Source organism: Fringilla coelebs, assembly GCF_963513975.1.
Source record: "Fringilla coelebs genome assembly, chromosome: 8".
NCBI lineage: Eukaryota > Metazoa > Chordata > Aves > Passeriformes > Fringillidae > Fringilla > Fringilla coelebs.
The window spans coordinates 22,729,330-22,753,292 of NC_140066.1; the positions used below are offsets into that span (position 1 = coordinate 22,729,330).

The window sequence follows — 23,963 nt, forward strand, 5'->3', positions numbered from 1 at the left end:
CCCCCGGTCCTTGTGTGCACTGCTGGGGCTTATCTCCCTGCTTGCCAAGTGCTCTCCTGGCAGCAGGAGTGACAGCCCAGCTTCGTGGTGAGAAATCAGGCAGCACTTGCTGACCCGTTCCCTTGCTCCCTTCAGTGAGGCTGAGTGCTGTTACTCCAGGCACCCGTGGCCCTGGGTATGAGGGCAGCCTGGCCTGCCGGCAGGGGTTAGCACCCATGGACACAGAGATGGCATCGCTCAGGGAAAAATCACTTTTAATGTTGACATCCCCGTTGCGTTGAGCCTCTACAAAAACTACTGACTGGTCTGTCCCACCCCGACGTGTCGGTGCGAGCCTCCCTCACAGCGGCAGGCGTGTGCGGAGAGGAGGATGGTCCGATGCAGCATGGAGAGTGCACTGCACTGCGCTGGGGGTGAGCTGGGCTCCTTGCCCTGAGCCTGGCAGGGCTTCGGGAGGGCTGGGCCGTGTCCATGGTCAGCGTGAGCGAGGCGCTGCAAGCGGGCATGTCACCAGGCACGGCACAAAGGTGTGCTGGGGCCCTGAGCTGCGTGTGGCACCCCCCAAATAGCACATTCTCCTCGTGCTGGAGACCACATCTTGCAGCACTGGCACTGCGGGGCTCCGGGCCTCGCTGGGATGGGGATGGTAAATGATGTTAAAGGGCAGTTCTGGGTTGGGCTGCCCCTCCCTGCACTGCTTGCAGGGATGCCGTGACAGACACTTTTTCACCTTTCCATTTTCCACCTCTTCCTTGAGAGCAGATGCTACCAGGGAGCGGCTCGCAAGGGCAAGGGCCCTTGGACTCCAGCTAGCTGGTCCAGGCGTGGTTCAGCCCTGCCGGGGGTACATCCTTTCTCGCCTGGGGATGGGGCTCTGCACAAATCCTGCAGGGAGGGGCGGCAGGAGCGGGCGGACAGGCAGCGAGCGAGTGCAGACCTCCTGCTGTTGGACGTGAGCCTCACGGCAGGAGACCCCCATGCTGCAGACCTGGAAGACACAAGCACAGCCTGGTGCAGGTGGCCAGAGCTTGCCCTCTCTGACCTGCTGCTGCTCAAGCCTGCAGCACCTTTCCTAGCCAAGCTCAGGTGTGTACTGGTGCAGACAGTGAAAACATGAGCCAAGCTCTCACTCATCTCTGACATCCAGTCTGCTGTTGAGAGCAGATCCTGCTCCATATCCTTGATCCTGCTCCAGCCCCCATCAACACGCACACCTCCACGGGCTCCAAACCACCCCATTTGTCTTTGCTGCCTGAAACTTTTTTTACACGATTTAAACTGAGTGACGTCCCACTTGCTGGGAAAGGAATGTTGCACCAAGAGGCAGGCTCCTACCTCCAGTCTGCACGGGCCTCCAGCACTGTGCTCTGGCCACGCTGCTGCTCAGGTGATTAATGGGGCGAGATTAGAGCTTTCCTCTGGTGACTTCTCACCTTCTGACGATGTCCGCTGCTTGCGCCCACCTGCAGCAGCAAGGGTTCTTAGGGCTGGGGTGCTGGGAGCCAAGGATGCTCAGGGCAGGGGTGCATAGGGCTGGGCCAGGACCTAGTGGCTGGCTCTGCCTGGGCTAGCCCTAGGGGCAGTTTTGCCTTCTGCTGAGGTACTGACAGGGAACCCTGTTCCACACCAGCCCCATGCAGGCTGTCCCCAGGACAGGGCTGGGGAGCAGCTGACACAGGCAGCGGGGTGCCGAGGCAGAGCTCTCCCCTGGGTGTGCCGTGCCTGGGTCAGTCACTCACTGAGGGATCTCAGCAGCCTCTTGCCCAGCGCCTCCTCAGAGCTGCTCGGCGATGAGCTGGTCCCGGCCTCTCGACCTGGGGACTCTGCTTCCAGGACGGTCCCGCAGCACTCACTGTCTGCAAAAGCCCAGCATGGCTGCAGCACCTCAGGGCACCGTGGCCTCGCCAGCCCCGGGGTCAGGTGTGTGTGTCCCCTGGCCAGACTCACTCTGCCGCTTGCTGTTCTCCTCGTTGTCAGCCAGCTCCTCCTGGATGAAGGGGATGCCCTCCATGCGCAGGAACACCGACTCGCTGGGACTGCGCAGCCCCTCCGAGCGGCTGCCTGCAGGGACACGGGCAGGGAGGTGCTGTGCCCTGGGGCAGGACGTGGCAGGATGCCAGCCATGGCATCAGGTCAAACTGCCAGGGACCCCGGGGATGCGAGCACAAGGCAATGAGGAATTACATGCTGCACGCTGGCAGCTATGTGGACGTGCAGGCATCCAGAGGTGTGTGCGTGCAAATGCCTGCACTGTATATGAGCCACACTCCACGTGCAACTGCACCCCAGAGGTGGGGTGTGCATCGTGCCAGAGGGCCCCAGCACAGACCCCACTAGGGGACACGTGGCAGGGAAGGAATGCTGTTGAGTCACTCACACATGGTGCTGTTCCTCTCATTCAGGAGGGTGGCAGGGTCCTCCTTGGGTGTCTGTGGGGTTCCCCGCGCAGTCGAGGCCTTGGTTGAATCCCTGTCGAAGGCCTCCATGTCAGGGGACTGAGGCGAGCTGTCCATGCGGCTGGCCACCAGCGCGTTGTGGTACTGCTGCCGGGTCACCTGGGCACACAGACGTGCACCCAGCTCAGCGGGCACCGGGCCCCCGGCGCCTCTCGGAGACTCGGTGGCTCCAAACCTCCAGGCAGCAGGAGTAAGTGCAAGACTCCTCAGCACCCGCCGGGCTCTTGGGGCACAGTGGGGCAAGAGGGCTCTTGGACAGGGGTGACCGGGGGGACACAGTCCCTGCCAGCCCTGCCCGTACCTTGACGAACTGCACGTCGCAGAGGATGTGCACGGAGTAGTCGGGCGTGTAGATGTTGTTGCTGCTGCTGTGGAGCTGCGTGCTGCTGCCTCCGTAGTCCTCCCGGTTGGGGGACTCGGAGCGGTTGAGGCCGCTGCAGCGTGACGGTGACCTGTTCACTGCGGGAGGGGACAGCAGAGAGAGAGGCAGGCACTCACTCTCGCTCGTGCTGCTGCTTGGGTTCCCAGTGCCAGTGCAGGGCCAAGGTGGACCAGCCGCCTCCAGCTGCTGTTGCCCAGGACACGTGGCTGGCAGGGGTCCTGCAGCCTGTCCTTCTCACAGCAGGCTGGTGTGGAGACTGTGCCCTGCCAGCTCCACACAAACCAAAGGGACTGGGCAGGACTCTGACCCGGTGCCAGCAGCAGCAGAGGTTAGGGCTGCTGCCTGCCTGCCACTGGCAGCTCTCCTGTTAATGCCAGCCTTCTGCACAACGTTTGGCACAACTTCTCCTGGTTGCAGCCGACAGCCTGTGAGTATTTGCTTAACCTGTCTCAAGGGTATGCTCCTGTTCACCCCAGCCATGACAGATCAGGAGGAGAGGCTGTCGTGGCAAGCTGGTCTGTCACTCACATTGACTGATGGCCTCTGACACACAGCGTGGCCTCTGACACACAGCATGATGGATTTTGTCTAGTCGGTGATTTATTAGGGAACAAAGGCAGCTTGTTCCTTGCATAGGCAACGTTGTGCTGACTTTGCTCTGCTGCTAGAATGCCCTTTTATTACCCAGATCAGCAGAAAGCAAGAGGGGCAGGGCAGCAGGCATGCAGGGCTGCAGGTCACTGTCACCAAAAGCAGCAAGCCAAAACCCCAAGAGCTAAGTGCAGGAAATTACAGCAAGTGCCCACCAAAGAAAGCCCAAGCCCATGGCTTCCCCTTGTCCCCATCCCATTCTTCTAGGGATTTGTATCATACCGAGGAGGCTGTGGCAGGACTGCTGGCCCCAGTGTGCCACCAATGCTCCAACCAGTGAGGGGCTGCCCAGGGGTGCTGTGGGTACTGCCCAGCATGCAGAGCAGAGGGGGGCTGGGGCACTGTGGACAGGGTGCTGGAAAGAGCCTGTCACATGCAGAGGCCCCTGGCCAAAGCCATGCCCTGTTACCTGGAGAGCCAGCCAGGGAGTCCCCTCTGCTGAAGGCGAAAGTACGGGACACTGAGACAGGCACTGCAGAGAGAGGGAGGGAGAGGGAAGGAGGGGACCCAGGGGAAAGGTGAGGGATGGAGGTGAGGGTGGGATACAGACCAAGAGGAAGAAGAAGAATAAGAATCATGTGCCAGCAGTCCTGGGCTGAGCTCCCATTGCTGTCTCCAGCATTCCTTCCCACCCCTTTTACACCCTCCTGCTTCTGCTTTTGGACAGGGCCACTGGCAGGAATACAGACTTGGAAGTTGCTTATCAGCAGGTTGCTCTGTGACAAAGTAAGGGCAGGTGAGGCTGGCAGGGGGGATCTGCTCCTGCCAGGCCTGTCTGCAGAGCCACACAACTTCCTGGAGCCCTGGCATGGGTAGAAAGCATCTTTCCCCCATGAGTTAAGTGCTGGCACTTGGCTCTAGCTCTTTACCAGCCATTGCCAGGAGAGGGGACTTTGTGGTCAGCTTATGCCACCTGGGAAATGGGTGGAAGCTAAATCACTGCACTCGGTATCTGGGATGCTTCTGTGTGTGCAGGCACATGGCAGAGAAGAAATATGCTCTGCAAAAGTCGCTGCCCCAGCCCCACAGCTGCAGGCACGGGCTGACAGAACCTCTTCATGGTGATGCAAAGCAAAGGCATTCATGTCAGGCTGCCTGCAGTTCCTTGCAAGGTCCTGGCTCTCAACAGCCTTCGGGTGATGTCAGGAAGAGCTACCCACTGGGGGGTGATCCTTGAGGAACTGCAAGAAGCCAGGACTCTGCATCTGGGGCTGCCTGACCCATTGCCACAGAGAAGGTAAATCATAGACACTCACTTTCCATGTTTTATTGCCATGGGTTACAGCAGCAATGACAATCTCTAGGGCAGGCCATTCCCCCTGCCAGTGATTGCTGCCCTGGACAGTGTTCCTGGGCCATGCCACAGGGACGGGGGAGCACGGAGAGACCAACACACAGGGTGAGCGATGCACCCCTGAACACTTGCCAGTCTCTGCTTTCACCACTGCCATTGTCCACCTCCAAAGCAGCGGGAGATGTGAGCCTGCTGGCTACCAGCCTCTACTCAAGCCATTGCCATGATTCCCCCAGCTGCCAGCCCTCCTGCCCTACCTCCAGCCACTGTGTCCACAGCACAGCTGCAACACTCTAGGAACTATCTGCTGCCTATGTGATTAATGTTTTAAAATTGCTTCAAATGCAAAACCCCCATGAAATTTGCCCTGCAGTCCCCTTTTCTAATCTCCCTGCTGCTCTCCCAGGAATTTCTGTTCCGTGTCCTCCCCTGAATCAAAAAGTTCTGCAAATAAAAAAGACATCAGCATGAAGCACTGCCTGGAATGACCTTGTCCTGATGGGAGCAAAGGATGAGTGGATAACCACTAGCATTTACTCTGTGCTCCCACTGCCTGACCCTCCCACACGGCACCAATGCCAAAGATCAGCTGCAGATAAAACAATTGCATAATAACAGTTAATTAATAACAACCTGTTAAATGCTCTAGGCTGATGTCTGAATTCTCAGCTGTCATACTCTACTCACAGTCCTTTCTTCTGGGCTTTCCTTCAAGGAGAAAAAGAGGATGCCAGCCTCCACCCCAAGGGAGATGCCCTGTCACCTCTGCCTCCCAGCCTGCTTCCTTGCTGGCCAGGGGTGTGACACAGGTCTGTCCCACTGCAGGCAGGAATGGCTGCATGGCAGAAAACACCCCATGGCAGTGACATGGGGGAGCACTGGGAGCAAGGGAGCCCTGAGCAGCAGCGTCCCAGCAGGCGGCACTGCAGACGTGCACGGCTGCTCTGACACGGTTCCCACCGCAGCTTCTGCCCAAGCAGCACTCACTGCCCGAGCCCGGGAGGACTCTCACCTAGGATACAGGACACTGGGCCATCCAGCAACACTCTGGCAGAAATTGGCCATTTCACTGGTCTCCTCTGTCCAAACTGACTGCACAGGGGACACAGGGCAAAGCAGGAACGTGCACTGAGGGGTTAATCCATCGGTCCAGAGCCAGCGTTTTGCACGGAGGCAGAGCAAGCAGCAGGAAATAGGTGAACTCTACAGCTGCAGAAAGACTGGGACCCACCAGAATGAGCAACCTGCCCCAAGAGGCTCCCCCTGTTCTCTTGATGACATTCCTCTTTACATCTCCCTAAAGATTGCATTTACTAGGTCCCTGTTTTGATTAGGCAGGTAGAGTATCTCAGCTTACCATCAGCACTGCAGATCTGACTGCAACATCTGGGGTTTGGAAGAGGGATGTGATGGACTGGGATTGGGCAGCACCTCAATTCCTGAGCAGCCCAGTGTGGGGCCTGTGTTCAGGTTCTGCCCTGAGCCTCAGGAAGGCAAGGTCTAGAAGTGTTATGCTGAGACCTAGAATGAGTATAACAAGCACCTGTGGGCACTGCCCCCTGCAGCACCAGCCGTGCTGGGACCCACCAGCAGAGAGCCAGTATATGGTAGGAACTTCAAAAGGACATCAAAGTGACCTCAGAGGGACCTCCAAGTCACTCTGTGGGGTCTTTGCTGCATCAGCCCCTCAGCATGTTGTTTCTCTGTGTACCTCAGCACAGTCTGAGCTGTTTTGCATGGGGAGAAAAGCCATAGCTCCTCCAGCCAGCCAGTGCTGCAGAGAGGCTTTAGGGCCTCACCCTGTCCCAAAATACTTACGTAGGAAGGAGGATCCGGCCAGGCTTCCCATTTTTCGCACATCGTTTTCTGAAAGAACAGTTGGAGGTGTGGGAATAGCAGAGGAAGGGCTCCTGCCCCACACCCCAAAGCAGGGCCACCCCGCCCCATGGCCAGCCCCTTCTCCTGGCACCAGCTGGTTCAGCCTCCATGGATGCTGCTGAAGCAAAGGCAGGGCCAGAGGGAGCCCACAGAGGCCTCACCTGAGGAGACAACAGCCATGATGGCAGGGACACCATAGTAGGTGAACGCGCCATTCTCAAACCGCAGTCCTTCCTTGCCGACCTCCACCTGCACCTTCCCCTGGAAGGAGGAGGAAAACCCTCTCAGACAAGCCCCCTGTGCTCCTGACCCACCCAGGGCTGCAGGGACCCCTGCTGTCCCACACCAGAGGATGGGCATGGTGGCTATTGGAAGCAGCCTAGAACAAGGTGACAAGGAGAAACCAGGGTCACGCCTGCCACCCTCTGCTCGCTGCTGCCCCCGGCACCTGCAGGATGAGGACGAAGTAGTCGACAGGGCGGTTGCGCTGGTAGAGGTAATGCTCCGCTGCCTTCTTGTTCTTTCGGTCGTACTTGAGCTCCTGGATGACATTGGGGTGTTTCAGGAGCCGCAGCAGGATCTTCTCGGAGAGGTAGGGGGACTTGAAAGGCTCCACTTCTAGAGGGGAGGCAACACACACATGCTGTGCTCAGCAGGGCCGGGACTGCCCGGAGCCCCTCATCCTCTGAGCTGCACGGCCCTGCTCCTGCAGCCTCAGACCCGCTCTGGCAGGGCAGTGGAACGTCCAGGCTGTAGGTCCAGCGGGTGGAAATTGCTCAGCCGGGGGCAGCCCGACCCAGGGATGGCTCAGGGATGCCCTGTGGGGCCGGTGCTGCAGGGCCTGCACAAGGGGAGTGTACCTGTTGCCATGAACCGATGGGTGGCCAGGAGGAGCTGCGGGGAGATCTTCACCTTCATCTCACTCTCTGAGAGCCTGAAGATGGAGAAATCCTGGGGCTTGCGTCCCCGGTGTGGAACCCGCTCCTTCTTCCGATTGTCAGCTGCAGGCAGAGCAGAGCGGTCACTCACAAAGCTGCTGCAGCTGCAGGGCCCCATGTCACATGCACACACAGGGACAGGCGTGTCTGGCTGCACACTGTGGCAGGGCTGCTGTGGAGCAGCAGGAGCACAACCCGCTGTGCATGCAGCCTTGGGAGCAGCTCCCGGGGCAGGGAGCAGGACTGCCCACCACACCCATTCCTCAGGAACAAGTCCTGGGCTCTCCAGCCTGGATGCAGCACCCAGAGCTGCAAATGAACTTGGGAACCACCCATTTCATGCCCAGCATAGCTGTTCCTAGGTCAGGCCCTGCCCAGCCACCACTGCTGATGCTGGTACTTCTCTATCTTGAGCATCCAAGATAGAGACACTTCACCAGCATCTCTCCATCATTCTGGTCTTTCCCATCACGACAGCAAATTACTCTGGGGAAGGACCACAATTTGCTCTGGCCTGTTTCCTACCCACATCTGTCTGTCTGTGCAGGCTCCCACCCTGGCTCCTGCAACTGCAGTAGCTGCTCTGGGACACTAACTGTACAGATCTGTCTCATCCAGGATCTCGGACTTGATGATCTCCTCAATGACATCTTCCAGGGTGACAATGCCCATCACCTCGTAGAACGGGTCTCCTTCCCCTTCATTGTTCACCCGCTGCACGATGGCCAGGTGGGACTTTCCTGCAGGGGAAAAGCAGAGTGGCAGTGAGACACCTGGCCTGGTGACAGGGTTCCCCAGCATGGTGGGAGGCACAGGTCACAGCAGACACTGTCACCCAAACCCACCCAAGTGTGCTAACCCAAAGAGAGGGGCTGGACATGCAGCCCAGCCTAACAGGACAGCTACTGTCCAGACTGGTTTGTAAATGTACGCTCTTTTGGGGGCCACCTTCCCTCTTTACCCAGGCTGCGAGTCACTCTGTTCAGCTCTTTGAAAGCCTCCTGTGCAGGAATGAAGTGTACATTACACCATCCCTTCCTTACCCTCAGCTTCATTGACATGAAACAACTCCTAACAGAGCAATGAGACAATGTTCTCCAACACAGAAATGTGAATGTGTCCTTGGCTCTACTGATTTCTCATATCCTCCTGGTGTTTCTTACTCTGTTGCTAATTATCTTTCCTATTAAATTGCCAGGAACAGCTCCCCCTCATCTTTCTATCCATCACTGTGTAGACCAATACTGAGGTTTTTCATAAAATATGGGCAAAGCCTCCATCTCCTTGAAACAGCAGCTGGTTTTTATGCAGAAACATGAATGTTTGTTTGCAGCTTTCAGCCCAGCTCCTGCCGAACTCTCGGAGGAACCATCTGGATGCAGACACTGAACACTTTTCAACCCATCAGCTTGCACCTGAAATTCCTCTCCAAGTCCTGCCCTTAGCAGGCATCTTCTCCATATTACCTTAAACAAACAGAGTGAGTCCAGGACCTTCAGCTGCAATGATGGACTCCTGCTTGGAAGTTCCAGTGTTCCTGGATCACAGTTTCAGCTTCCTCACTTGCCCCTTGTAAGCTGGCAGCTCTGCTGACACATTCTCAAGTTTCTTGGTTTTGGCATACTTGAAATACTTCTATTTGTTTTTGCATGTCCAGCTCTCTGTAAGCTGTTTTGACTTTTTCAACCTCTCCCTTCCTTTACTGGCTGCTCTGATTTATGGTCCTGCTCAGCATCTTGACCAGAACCCAACTTCCAAGCCGCAAACAACTTCTGGGTTTCCAGCTCCAACATGTTCTTGGACCTGCCAACGAACAGCGCTGGGTTCCTTACTGCCTGTGTGGCTCCCACACTGCCCACCAGTGCACACAGATTCTGAACCTCCAGTTTTACTTAAAAACTCAGTGGCACCACAGCCAAAAACTCCTGCTCCCTCTGTTTGCTCTGCATCCCTGGGGTCTCCTGTTGCAATGCCTGCACAAGCCCAGAAGTCCTGCAGCGACCTCTGGGAAGCTGCTAACACCTAAATTCCAAGCTGCAGCGACCTCTGGGAAGCTGCTAACACCTTATTTCCCCTGGGCTCAGAGCTGAGCTCCTTGAGCCATGGTCACCCAAAACGGGGAAAGGTCCTCTCTGCTATGCAGCTGCCTCTGCACCCACTTCTCCCACAAAGCCATCCCAACAAGCTCTCCTGCTGCTCCCAGCAAGGGATGGGAACAGCATTCATGCATAAAGATGTGACAGGGTGGGCTCCTGCCGGGTGCACAGCTCCTTCCTCGCCTGCAGTGCCTCCCAGCTCTGGTCCCTGCAGAGGTGCAGGGACAAGCACACCCAGAGCAGCCTGGCAGCCCCACAAACACGTCTTGCTGGGGATCATGTGACCTTCAAATAACCCTGCCCTGGATCTGAGACGAGCAGACGACATTTCTCAGCTGAAGATCAGCACTATACATTTCTCACAGCAAATCTTGGGCATTTTCCACAGTATAAATTCCCTCCTCCTCATACCAAGCTTTTATTGCAAGATTTCAGAGAGCAGCTCGCTGCCTCCCACGCCTACAGATTTAGAAATGAGAACATAATATTGCAGCAAGTAGCACTGAGATTTACTTAAAAAACCCCAAATCAATAGCCCTGGGGCACTGAAAATTCAGCATGTTCTTTAGACTAGGCTTTCATACATAGGTTTGTGCATCTTTTCTGTTCATAAAGCAACACGGCACTTAAGAAGAAAAAAGCAGAGGAGTTGGCTGCAAGACAGCAGCGACAGCTACATTTCATCTTAGCAAAGTCCAGCTTTTGAAAAAGTCTCCTTTGCCAAACTCTGCTCCCAAACACTGGGGCCATCTGGTCTCCTACAAGTCCTTGGGTGAGCAAGGAAGGGGAAAAAGTTATTTCTTTTGGCTGAGAGCTTGTTGTTAATGACATTTACATGCAACCCAAAACCACCAAGCCCTCACAAAAAGCTTAGGTGCTACTTAAAGGCAGTCAGAGAGTGATGGAGGCAATTCTTTTTTTGGCCAAACACCTACATCGACACTGCAATTTACACTAGAAATGTGATTCAAGCTCCATGTTCACATAGCTGCAAATGAGATTATTTAGAAATAGCCCAGCACCATTAGCCTGGAAGGAGACCCATGGCTTCACTGCACTGGGGGCAGAGCCAATAGGGCTGTTAGAGCACTCCAGAGTTCTTTATTTTCATAGAAAATAAACACTTGTATTCACACTCCAAACCCCCAGGTTCATGTTTCCAGGCCAATACCGACACTACAAATGGAGCAGGTACCCAACAATGGAAAATTGTTGCAGTTCAGCGTGGTTGCTGCTGCCCATTCCAGGAGAGCTGATCCCAGCCCATGCCTGGCCAGCTGGTATCCACGTCACAAAAAGCCCTGAATGCCAGCTAGTCCTGGTCCTTTAAGTGAGTGCTGCTCACAGCTGCTGCCCTCTGGGAGAGGGCTGACATGCTCCCATTTCCCACCTGAGGGACATGAGATCATTCCCAAAGTTGTGCCCCACCCTCCTGACCTGACTGGGTCCTGTATCTCCTCTCATCAGCTTTTTAACAGACCCCATAAATTTCAGTGTGGGGTTTGCAGGTGCCTTGGTTGTATGGCTGTGGCTCGTTCCCTCCTGGGCAATGCTGCCAAGCTCAGCTAGATCCCTCTCCCCAGCTGTGGGAGCTGCTACACTTGCAGGGGAGGAAAAGCAGTGGCCTTCAGAGCACGTACAAGGGCAGAATTTGGGCAATGAGATGGAAGCAATGTCTAAGGGACAGTGGCATAGGGACAGACCTGGGGACACCCGAGGGGTCACATTTGCCTTTGCAGCCATTATCCAGCAGGTCAGCCTCAGTGGGAGCACAACAAAGGGAGGTAAATCATTTAAACAAACCCCCAAACTTGACCTAAAACAGCTTTAAGATCTGTAAAATTGATTCTAAAACCTGTGCTATTGTAACCACTGCTTGATAGCTCAAATGAGATGAATTATAAGGGTGAGCTGCTTCCCCACTAGCAAGCTGTCACATGTAAACTTTACAGGGCTATGACTGATGCAGGAAAGCACAGTGGAACACTTGAGCATCAAAGCCTTGGTTTGGCAAATGCTAGAACAAATGGGCAATTAACTTTCCTTGTGCGAGCAGCTCCGCCGGCCTCCGCAGGACTGCTCTCGCACAGGAAGTCTATAGGTGATTAAGTGTCTGCTCAGCATGGGCTACAACTGCACTAAATTCTTTATGAGCTACATGAAATCTGCTCTTTTCAAACAACAGCTTCAGTGGAAAGTTAATGCCTCAAAATGCTAAATTACAGAGCTAATATAAACAGCTGAGAGCTTCCAGATGGAACAAGCATCTGAACAGCTATCCAAAGCTTTTATGCCAAATTTTAGGAGCCTTGTTTTTCATAGGCACCTAAATGACCTTGGGCTCATAGATCCACTTCCAAGCATCTTCCCCAATGAGGGAACAGGGTTTTAACACATGGAAATGACTTGAGTATGCTTTAGCCTTGTCTCTTGTTCCACAGGATGAACATCCTGAGCAGGAAATTTATTTTCATAAATTTTACGGTAGGACATGAAGCTGTTATTAGGAGATCAAACGTACAGGCACAGACCTGTGCCTGAACCATTTACAGCTACAAAATGGAAGGAAAAAAAAAAAAAAAAAAAAAAAAAGAGTAATTTTTAAATAAGGTTGAATAGTGAAACAACCATGATGTAACTGAAATCTATTTTCTGGGTGCGTTTCTTCAGAGCTCTTCACAGGGGCTGCCAGCATCTCCACGCCCTCTTGCTGACCTGCATCTGAATAAAGTGGGGACCATGATCTGAGCACCCTGAACTGGAAATGTGTGTGAGTGTGATCCTGTGTTACCACCACTCTGCACTATGGATGAAAGCACATATTGTGTCTAGAGGAAATGCACATCTAAGCAGGGGGGAAATAACCCAGAGGGCTGCAGGGTCCCACAGCTCTACAGGAATAAGAGCTATGTAAAGGAAAAACTGTAAATCTTAACCTAACCCAGACCTTTCTCAGAGACAAAAACTTCACCTGCTTACATCTGTTTGTAGCCTTTCTCATAGTCTCTTCTTGTGCTTTTCCTAATCCTAAGAACAACTGTAAAAAAGATGGAATATTTGGAATAGCTGATCTATTACCATCGCAGATCAGAAAGGTAAGGAGAAGATTAGAGGGGACACAGAACCTCATCTTCCATTTGTAGTGCAACAGGATCCTGACCTCCTGGGCTGCCAAAAGCTCAGCATGAAGGTGCCTTTGACACCTGTGAAGAGGGAAGTGGGTGGCAGGGTGCCCTCTCCCCCAGGGACTTGACTCCCTTCTCGCTTTGCTGAATGCTTGCCCAGAGCAGGCCTGATCCTGGGATTATTGGGGTGGGGTAGAGCAGCCCAGGGTTTACAGAGCAAGATTTAGCACACTTTAATGGGAAAAGCACAGTAATGTTTCAGGCAGAATTGCAGCATGAGACACTGAGATCGTTTTTTGTCTATCAGAACTCCCTTGCTCTCAGCCTGGCAATCACATTCCAGGGGAAATGTAGGTGATCGTTCCTGGGAAAAACTGGCTCCTTAACCCATACAACTGCCTTGGGAGGGCATTGCTTCAGCTCATCAGAGCCTAGCAGAGTGACTGAAACACTTGCAGAAATCTCTTGAAGGCTGAGTTAGATTTGAAGCAACACTGTGTGCTTACAGTGCCTGCGGGATCAGAAGGATGGTACAAAAAGCATTTGAAATGGCACTGACCCCAATTCCTGGCAAATGTAAGCACCTTCTCCAGCTACATTCAATTTGCCCAAGTCTAATAGAGGCGGTGGAGCATTTTGAAATGTAAAGATAGACCCTAGGGCAGAGCTGTCCTCCACAGGACAGGCTGTTTTCCCTGCTAAGCCTGAAATTTTGGGTTTGGAGAACTTATTTTTAGTAACTCTTAAAAGATGCCAAGCCACAGAAGGCTAATTTGAGTTGCAGCTCAGCCTCTGCCCTGCTGCAGGAAAATGAACATTAAGAGCAAATTTCTCCTGTTCCTCTGACAGAGGAAAGTTACTTGCTGAAAGGTGCCAGTGCTGTATATGGACCCCTCCAGGAACTCAGTCAATAAAACCCATAAACAACTTGAGGAAGGGACAAGACTGTGACCTCCTAGAAGCACTACAAAACAAGGAGGTGAACCTCACAGAAGAGGTTTCCAGGAGGACTTACATCACTGGACTGGAGCTGCAACATGCATTGCGTGGTTATCTTCAAGAAAGGAGGAGAAACAGCTTGTATCACCCACAGCATTTCACTGAATAAATGCATAAAGCCTTCCTCATAGCTCCACATTCCTTAGGTAAAGTTTATCCTACAGAAAGCTCATCTGCCTCCCGACATAGCTGTAGCTTGCTAAATATGGTGCAATTATTTTTTTGGTGTATTAGGTATTTTCTCCTGGGAGCCCAGAATAAAGCCAGGTACTCCAAGGTGTACCAATACAAATCACCAAGAGATTGTCTCCCAATTTTTTCACTCACTCATTCAGTATTTTCATCTTCTTTCACCGGGCTGCAGGTGGTAAAATTACTGTTCTGGTATGTATTTTCTTATTTCTACTGAAGAGGGGACGCATTTTGTCTAGGGTCCTTCACTTAGCACTTCTCAGTTAATGCTGCACAACAATGTATGCCTTCTTTAAAAGACTGTGTCTAGTTTCCCTGAAAAGATGGCAAATTGGGTGTCCAGCTCTCATTATTTACGAGTTCATTTTGCTGAGAAGATGAAGTCAAAACCATATTGCAGCACAAGTATTTCCTTCCTTCAGCTGAACCTGTCTCGTGCTGCTATAATGTTGTTTTTCTACATGGTTTTTGCAGCTGCCCTCCTCATTTGGGCTGTGTGTTGAAGTCTACACTATTCTCTTTCAGGCCAGACTGCCCCTCTGGTGCTGTTTGGAGTCTTCTCTGGCTTTTTCCCAGTTCCCACTGGGACCACCAATTTAAACACTTCTCTGCAGGAATCAGTACTGAAAGAGAAATCCAACAATGGCTGTAGCAGCAGGATTGTGAAAAGGCAGAGGTGAAGAGTTTGACCAGTTCTGCTGTGATGGAGCAGGTTTTGTTAGCCAGGAGCTCACAGCTCTTGGGCACCATAACCACACTGGGCCAGTGGCTCCCTGGGCGCTACTGAGTGTGTGCTACTCTTTAAGACAATTTAAATGTTAAATTAAAAGGAAAGCTGATGCTACAGGCGTGTGGAAGGTAATCCCTTCCACACAAGGTCCTGCTGGGGGAGAGGCAGTTTGTGACACATCTAACTGTGGATTAAAATCAAGGTAAACACCAATGGAACTGCACTCAAACGAGGTTAGTGGGAGCATACCTAGAAACAGAGCAAGGAAAGCTTCCCCTCAAACCCTGCTGCAGAAGACTAAAGAGGAAAAAAGGCTGATTATCTTCATAGCTGGGACAGAACAGCAAGAGAGAAGAAATGCCTCAGGTAAACAAGGATAATAGTGAGATACTGGTGAGTAGGAGACAGAAAATGAAAGTGCTGTCAGAGGTGTGAGGAAGAATCCAAAAGCACTGTATTTAATAATCCCTTGACATTTTCAGTAGGAAAGAACAAATGTTTGTGTACTGTGGCAAGGAGCTCTGGCAGTGAAATTCTTTTACTTATACATTATGCAAAAAATGACAGTATGGGTATAGTGGATGTGGCAGAACATTAATCACTAGTGAACCAGATCAGAAGCACACATTGCTATCCAAGGAAGAAGGATATAAAATGTTATAGGAATTTTGTATAAACATTATAATAACAAAAAGAAATAAAAGATACAAAAATGGTTGGAGTTAATAATGAGAAAAGGAAAGAAAAGCTGGCTTTTCTAAAGGTTTGTGAGGGACATAAGGACCTGGAGGTGGTTATTAATGCCCATCCTTACCAGAGACTTTAATTTCCTAGAAAGAGGCTGGGCTTTATCAGTGGGAGCCTTTGCTGTCCTGCAGGCTCCTTGGATGTGTGAAGTGATGAATGCCTTCATTAAACACTCGCTGAGCCAACAAGCAATCAGCCTACTTCCTAATTAGTGAAGGTGTCTCAGAAGACCTGGCCATGGAAAGCAATCTTGATTGCATCAAACTTGAAGATACTTCACCATAATTCAAATGGACACAGAAAAGGAGACAGTGATAAAGATTCTTAATTACAAACGGGAAATCTTTATTTTAGAAATTAAATAGTCAAGTGAACAGGGCTGATGCAGCAGTGGATGGGGCTGAAGGCAGCTGGGAGCTAACATCTGTCACAGTATGGGAGCCAGCACGAGAACCTGTATTTGGAACTGGAAAAATACAGGTTAGGAGGGTTCAGGGCTGGGCTGGGGGGTAACTGTTTGCAAATTCAGGGTGCCAGGGGTGACCAAATGCCTACAAATAGAGGAAAGATAAATCAGAAGAAAACATCAATTCTTGGGAAGAAGAACATTTGGGGGAAGAGCTGGAATTGCTAAACCCCGTGCAGAGTTAGATATGAAGACCAAAAGCAAGGCTTTACAGCCATATAGTTTAGAAAAGACAAGGAGAAGTGAGGTGGGAACAGATAAAGGGTTTAGGGAGAGCTCTAAATAGGGGCTGTAGCAAAACACCCCAGAAGGCCACAGTGGCAGACAGATAAGGAGGAAGAACCTGAAGTGATATGCCAAGAGTTTAAAGGAGCAATGTTAAAGAAGGATGGATAATCTTCATCTGAGATGAAGACCAGCATAGGAAAGAGCAGGACAAGTAGCAAGGTTTGTTACCATACCCATGAGCTGACAGAGCAGCACACACCAAACAGCTCTGTTTAAGGAGGGCACAGAGGACAGCAAGCAAAGGACAGGGAACTAAGCAACCACAAGCCCATTTTTATAGGTCTATTGATCCATAGGGTACCATGCTGAAGAAGAAATTTGGAAGGGGAAGTGTGTCAAAGTGAATCAGCAGGGGAGCCTCACCAAGGGAGAGGGTGCCAAAATCATCTGACATTTCTAGACAAGAAAGAGGTAGAAGAGACCTCAGGTGAACTTCAGTGCTATTGCAGGAAGACACAGTTAGGAAGGAACTGTGAAGCACATAAGGCTTTAGGAAGACAAGAGACAGCTGGCATGGGGGGAAGGGGGCGGGCATGGACAACTGCAGCTCACCAAGGCTGAACCCAGAGAACAATCTCAATGCTTTTGCTAACAGTCTTGTATAAACCCCAGGAATTTTCTGATTTTCTCCCTTGGGAGTCTCCAGTCCTGCTGAGGGGCAGAGAGGGCAGGTGGTGGCACACAGAACTCCTCTGCCTGTGATCCTGAGCGGTATGGGAACACAGCCGAACATCTCCGGAGAAGATGCTGACCTGCATGTATCTGACGAGCACATTCCTGGCACACAGAGAAATGTCCTACCCTCTCCTCCTCCCACCTCCACAAACGAGCAGGAGATGACTCACAGAGAGGCTTTCTCTGTATCTGGAGTGGAGCAGGTTGGCCTTTCTCATATGACCGGCTCTGCCTGCGGCAGAGCGGCACCAGGCAGCCCCGGAGCCGAGCGCTGCCCTCCCGCATTACATAATGCAGCATGCCACTGCTGCAGCCATTGCTTGGGCTCACTCACCACAGCATGACGTAGTGAGTAGCACGCGGCAAAACACAGCTCCCAGGGGGAGAGAAAAACACATGCTGTGCGTATTCTCAAGGTATGCTTAATGAAATACAGCTCTCAGCATCTCTTGGGCTGCTGGCAGCTGCTGCATTATGAATGCTGTCACAGCTGCAAAAAAAGTACAGCTCTTTCTAAGGGCTTAATCTTTTCTTCTTTCTTTAAACCCCTGGCACAGAAACACTTTATAGACCTCCTTCTCAGCTAAGTCACGAGAAGCGATTTCCTGTCATAAACTCCTTCACACAGAACAGAGCAGCGAGTGCTGTCTGGGCAATGCTGCAAGGCAGGTGCCATGCCCATGCTGCCAGGCCACTGCTGCCATCAGCCCCTGGGGGACAGGCTCACCTGCTGAGCCAGCAACCTGCGAGGCCAAAGGCTCTTCCAGTCTTCATAACATCACAGGTACATCAAGGGCTGGCCCTCAATGCACCCAGGGATGTTCCACCAGGTGACACCAGGGTCATCGACACACCAGCACATGCAGGGACCGATCCCCCCAGCATCCCTGGTACCTGCCACATCCTGCCAGGAGGCCATGCAGGGCTGCCCGAGGAGGCTGCTGACCTGGAAATCATTGGGGTGCAGAGGGGTGTAGGGGAAGCCCGGGGGGTGCGGAGGGCGGCCCAGCGACCTCACCCTTCTTGAACTCCTCAAGCAGCGTGTCGAGGCGCGTGTCATTGAAGACGCAGTGGAGCGGGCGGCGGTAGAAGCGGGTGACAGTCTGCAGGGGGGTGCAGTCATCAGGGTCGACAAAGGCCAGGTCTTTGACAAAGAGCAGGTCGACAATGTTGTCGCGCCGGTCACCCTCATAGACCGGAATGCGCGTGTAGCCAGATCGGAGGATCTCAGAGACGGTGGCGAAGTCCAGCACAGCATCGGCCCGGAGCATGAAGCAGTCGGCCAGCGGTGTCAGCACATCCTCCACCACCTTGGTGCGTAGCTCCAGCGCGCCCTGCACCATGGCCAGCTCCTCCCGCACCAGGTCGCCGTGGGGGCCAGCGGCGCGCAGCGTCTCCAGCAGCCGCTCCCGCGTTGAGAAGACGCTGAGCTCCTGCCGCAGCGCCCAGTCCAGCAACCGGCTGAGCGGGTAGCAGAGGGGGAAGGCGGCCAGCATCAGCAGCCGGGTGAGGCAGAGCGTGCGGGAGGCGATGGCCAGCCCGTGCCGCGAGCACACCGAATAGGGCAGCACCTCGCCGCCCAGAAAGACGGCGGCGGTGCACAGCAGCACCGGCAGCCAGGGCGCTCCCCGTGGCCCGCCGGCCGCCGCTGCCGGCCCGCCGCCGGGCAGCGATGCGCAGAGCCAGCCGGCCAGGGCCGCGTTGGCCCCCGCCTGCCCCAGCAGAAGCGTGCACAGCAGGTAGGTGCCGCCGCCGCCGCGCACCGCCTGCACCCGCCGCGCCTGCTCCCGCTCGGCGGCCGAGCCGCTGTTGCGCAGGACGCGGAGCTCCAGCGGGTCCAGCGAGAGCAGCGAGAGGCGCAGCCCGCTGAACAGCGCCGACAGCCCCAGCAGCAGCAGGGCGCCCAGCGCCCGCAGCCAGCCCGCCTCGGGCAGCGGCAGCAGCCAAGTGCCCAGCGGCGGGGCGGCCGGCCGCACCCGCAGCAAGAAGCCGCCGGCCGCACCGTGGTGCGCCCAGGCCCGCCCGTCCCAGGCGCACAGCGAGAAGAGCCGCCCGCCCGGCGCCGCCGCCGCCTCGCCCTTTCGCGGCTCCCGCACCCGCACCTCGGCCAGCGCCGAGCCCGCCGCGCCGCCCGAGCGCAGCGGCCCCACCACCTCCACGTCCGAGGCCCAGGCGCTGCGCTCCCGGCACCGCTCCGCCGGGCCCCGCGTCGCCGTGCTCCCCGCCGCCGCCTCTTCGATGAAGACCAGCCGCGGCTCCCGCTCCCCCGCCGGCCCGCGGCTGCCGTTGCCCTCGGGCGGCGGCTGGAAGTAGAGGCGCAGGAGGAAGCGGCTGCCCTCCGCCGCCTGCACCGCGCCGCCCTCCAGAGACACCCGGCCCGGCGTCGTGTCCTCGGGCCGCAGCCCCAGCAGCCAGGCGGCCCCGGCCGGCGGCCGCGGCGACAGCGAGAAGAAGAGCAGCAGCACGGCGCCCCGGCTCCGGCCCCAGCTGCCGCCGCTGCAGCCGCGGCCCGGGCCCGCCGCCGCCGCCATGCCGCTGTGCCGGCACCGCAGCGCCCGCCCGCCGCCCCGGGACTGCAGCGGGGAGCCGGCACGGCACGGCACGGCACGGCACTGCACGGCGCGGCGGCACACGTGGGCCGGGGGGCGGGCGGCCGCCGCGCCACGTGCGACCGGGAGCCGGCCTGCGGCGCCCCGGCGGGAGGGGCCGGCGGAGCCGGGCCGCCAACCGGGACCGCCAACCGGGACGCTTCGCAGGAAACCGAGGAGTTCGCCCACCCGCCCCGAGCGGGAGCATCCCCGCGGCGGGCGGCACCGCGCGCTCTCTCCGCACCTGGTGAGATGCTGGCGGATCCACGCCGGAGCGCGCTGGCGGTGGGACGGGGCAGCCCCCAGCCCTGGCAGCCAGAGCGGGCTGCGGGCCCGAGCAGCGAGCTGTGCCCCCGCCAGCCGCCGCCGCGCTGGCTCCCGCTGCCATCCCAGGTACACTGCCTGGGGGCTGCGCCTGCCCTGCGCCGTGCGCTCGGCGTTTGCTGAGGGGCTTCTGCCAGCAGTCTCTGGAGCTGGAATTTGCATTCAGCCTCCCTCGGTTATCTGTCGAGGCCCTACTCTTCAGCTTTTCAGTTCAAATTAATCTCTTTTCTTCCCGTGGGAATGGTTTGATTTTTTTGTTTGGGTTTTTTTTAATGGAGGGTGAGTAGTCGTTAGGTTTGCAGTCTTTCTAGGAAACAAATGTACCACACTCTAGCTACATTTATTCTCGTGTCTAGACCTGATTGGGAATGTTGCTAGGGTTTATCAGCTTCAGAAGTATGTGCTCAAGAATGCACTTAGGGACTCCTTAAACTTTTGTGTCTTCCTTGGACCAACATTCACGACAGACTTGAAATGAGGCTGGAGAACTGGAAAGCAGTTACTTATAACCGCAACAGGCTCAGTAGTGGCAAAGCAATAAGCTAGAAAATGTCATGGAAGCAAAGGAAGTGCCGGAAAAATTCTGATTATTCACTCATTATTGCTCCCATGAAAATAGGTCACTTTCTGTGTCAGTATGTCAGCAGGCAGACAGGCATGAAAAGCGACCAGGGGGATCTGTGCTCCTTTCTATCTTACGAGACTCCTCTCTCTCTCTCTCTCTGGGGGAGGCAACTATTTTAAATTTTTTTTTCCAAATGTGATGAATTCACTGGGTATTCACAGGGGCTGTGTGCTGCTTCACAAGGTCTTGCTGATTGTCCACTGTCTAACTCCCCTTTAGTACCACTGGGGAAATATTACCTGGTGCTCTACCTGGCCGTGTGATGAAGGAGCTGCCTGGTAACCGACTTGTGTAGACCTTGTCCCAAGTTATGCTGCCTGAGGGACAGATCTCACAAGCTGCCCTAAGCATACCCAGAGTGACTCAGGACCAGCACAGCCTGCTTCTGCCATCCTGCCTGCAAGGTGGGGGCATGAGCACATGGCTGCTCCTTCTTTATTAGGACCTGGTGGGAACTACTGTCTGAGATCATCCCATATTTTAGCAATGGCAGGCTGTCATCAGCCCTGAATTTCTCACAGACTTCTTGGTGCTGAGAATATTGTAAAGATGGAATATTGTGAAGGGTTTTGTGCATCGCTGCCATTGTGTTTTGTATTGCTGTTTGGGAGCCGTGTACCCCTGCCAATAGTTACTTGTGTTTATTAACTTGCTCCTGTTAGACTCCTGAAAGGTTTTCTAGTGATAAGTTTCTCAGTATAGGAACTGAAGACTTTTAATTACAGACGTGCTTTTTTTAGTTAGTTAAGTGTTTGGAAGGTATTCTTGTCCACACTACCCTTGTCACTAGAAATCCCTGTGCAGCGGTTTCAAACCACTGGTCTAGCCTGGAACATGTGGGAAGGAAAACATGGCACTGCAGGAGAAGGAACCACAAGGTGGCAATCTCTCGCCGCACTTTAACTGGCAAAATAAAGATCTGGCCAAAAAAAAAAAAAAATCGCGGACAGTAACTGTGTAAAGCTGCAGAGGCGGTTGGTCACATCCTGTATCTTCCAGAGCCACAGCAAGGTTCGTTTCGATGCTGGATTTTCTCTTCCGAACACTTTTCTCTTTAGTGTGAAAATCTCAGTCTCGAGGAGCTGGATCTGTAGGCTACTCTTTACTGGCTTTTCCATCCTTTGCCCCCAAATAGGCAGCAGATGTTGCTTGTTAGATTGCTAACTACCAGTGCTGCTTGTGTGCCTGCAGGCAGAGCTACTGTGTGCTTCGAGAGAAAGTCTCCTCCTGCACTGGAGGCACTGTCTGGTTCAGGGCATTGCTAACTTCATGTTATACTGATGTACAACATAATGGTTGCACTGACATGCCTCAATGGGAGCAAAATCACCTGGATGTTAGGACTAGGCAGTGACCTGCAGGCTGAGAGTGTGTTTGTTCTTGAGGGGACTGCAAAGCCATAGTGGCAGTGGCTCCACACAGAAAAAGATGTGGCCAGAGGGTGCAAAAACTCAAAAGAGAAATAATGCTCAGTTTAAGGTAGAGCCTCTCTGGTCCTGCAGTATCAAACACCATCTGCTGCTATGAGCTCCATCTCTATCAGGACATAGTTGTGTTCTTGCCAGGTGTTAGCTTACATGTGCTACATGTAAAAGTAAACTGGTGTGAAAGCTGTGGTCAGATGTGCTTTCAGTAGGATTTGCCCTGTATAAGTGACGACGTGCTAGCCAGCCTCTTGCTGAGAGGATGCACTCCAGAAGTTGCAGGTGTGTGGTTGGAGTGTGTTCAATGAGTCAAGATAGGAAATATCTTCCAAAGCTCCAAATAAGACAAAACAAACTCAGCTTTAGCACATGCTCAATTGATTGAGTCTTTGGCAAAGTATGACATGAATTTGCAATGTTCTCACTGAGGCCTGTCCTGGCTGGATCCTGCCTGCTGAGTCCTTCAGCAGGCACAGCATAGCTGTCCCTGTTCTCTTATGCTGAATCCTACTTCTTTTACTGTTCTTCCCAAGCTCTTCAGGAATCAGGAATGACAACCTGATTCCCACTCATGAGCACTGTTCAGGTTCTGCTTTACATTGTGTCTGCCACCACTGGGATCCCTCTTGTGTCCCAGCCTGCAATATCCACAAACCTGCCCGTGGTGACTTCTCTAGTCACTGCTGTCCTCTTCCAGCTCTGGCTGTTCAGGTCCAGACAGGACCTGGAGGAAGTGGGAAGCGTGGACATGGGGAGTTTCCTGAAGTCGTTTTACATCACCTTGAGGTCTGAAATCGGAGTCTGTGGGTTGCAATTCACTTCCTTCCTGGTTGATGGGAGCCCAGGGGCTCTGCTGTCCGCTGGTCCTTTAGAAAAGGGCCAGGAGCCACCAGGGACTCCTAGTGGGGATAGAAATGTTAGCAATCCAAATCATGATGGGAAACAGAAGGAGTAAAAAAAAAAAAAAGAAAACCAGAATTTTTTTTCTCCCCAGAAAGCGGGAGGAGATGTAGCAAGGACAAGGCTGGCTTCTCCTGGAACATATCTGCAATCTGATTGTCACTAATGCTCTGTAGCCAGCTTAGAGAAGATACTTTGTCTAAGTAAGTGAAATAAGCACTGTGATGTGGGATATATGATAACTTCAGAAGCAGAAGGAATAAGACCCCAGGCAAGAGAGCTTCAAACAGTGTCTTTTTTTCCCCTCTCCTTTTTCCATCTCTAAGTCTGTGGTGTTCAATTAACCCTCTTTCTCTATCCTGGCCATGATGGCTGCAGCTTTGCAAGGCTTCACCCAGCCTTCTGGATGATGATGTGTTAAACACTTGGTTTGTGATAACCAGTTTTCCCCTGAAATGATACCAAAAGTCTGCTGTTTTGATTTAAACTGTTTTCCAAGCATTTTCGTTAGTAACAAAAGACAGTCCATTCCAAGAGAATCTAGCTTGAGGAAGCCATGAAATTTAATTCATCTTTGCAACTTAAATATATAATCAGTGACATATGGTAATAGTAAATACAGGGGGAAATGTCATTGTTTCAGTCAAATTTCTGCATTCAGTCAAAACCTAATAGTTGTAACATCAAACTGTATTTTCCATTGAACAGGAAATAAAGCATCATTTTTTCAAAGAAAATAGACATGCAATTGCATGCCTATTATATTGCTTATATAGCTTTATTTTTAGCTTTCTCAACTGTTGCTGTTCCAAAGGACCAACAGAAGGGGAACTGTGGAGGGAGAAGATAGAAGGCAATACCCAGTTGCCCGTTGTAGAAAGGACAAAGATGTCTGTGATATGAATAAATACACCTTCTCTACAGGTCAATAAGGTTCTGTGCCTGTGTTAGGGACTCTGCACCTCACCCCTCACTTTTGCTGACATGCCAGCCCTTAAGCAATGCTGAGGTGAGGATGAGTTCTTATAAGAGCTCTGGAATTTATGCAGGAAGAACATTGCTTTTTCTGGGCAATGGAAGCAGAGTATTATAAAGTCCGTCTGGCATCAGCCCGAGACTCCTCCCTCCATGAGTACAGGTCACTGATGTACTGCTGGCCTTTCCCCCTCATTCACTGGTGCTCTC

At 53.2% G+C, this 23,963-nt stretch overlaps 1 protein-coding gene across 1 annotated transcript; it reads right to left on the reverse strand.

Moving 5' to 3' along the window:
- Positions 1 to 1,383: 1,383 nt before the first annotated feature.
- Positions 1,384 to 22,628, reverse strand: CNNM1 (cyclin and CBS domain divalent metal cation transport mediator 1; the record flags this gene model as incomplete). The annotated part of the gene is given in 15 exon segments (XM_084210160.1): positions 1,384 to 1,463; positions 1,740 to 1,856; positions 1,948 to 2,057; positions 2,374 to 2,555; positions 2,758 to 2,915; positions 3,899 to 3,961; positions 6,602 to 6,649; positions 6,823 to 6,922; positions 7,110 to 7,279; positions 7,522 to 7,662; positions 8,196 to 8,339; positions 17,936 to 19,564; positions 19,567 to 19,886; positions 21,353 to 21,373; positions 22,477 to 22,628. Coding segments are annotated over 15 exon segments (3,435 nt in total).
- Positions 22,629 to 23,963: the final 1,335 nt, after the last annotated feature.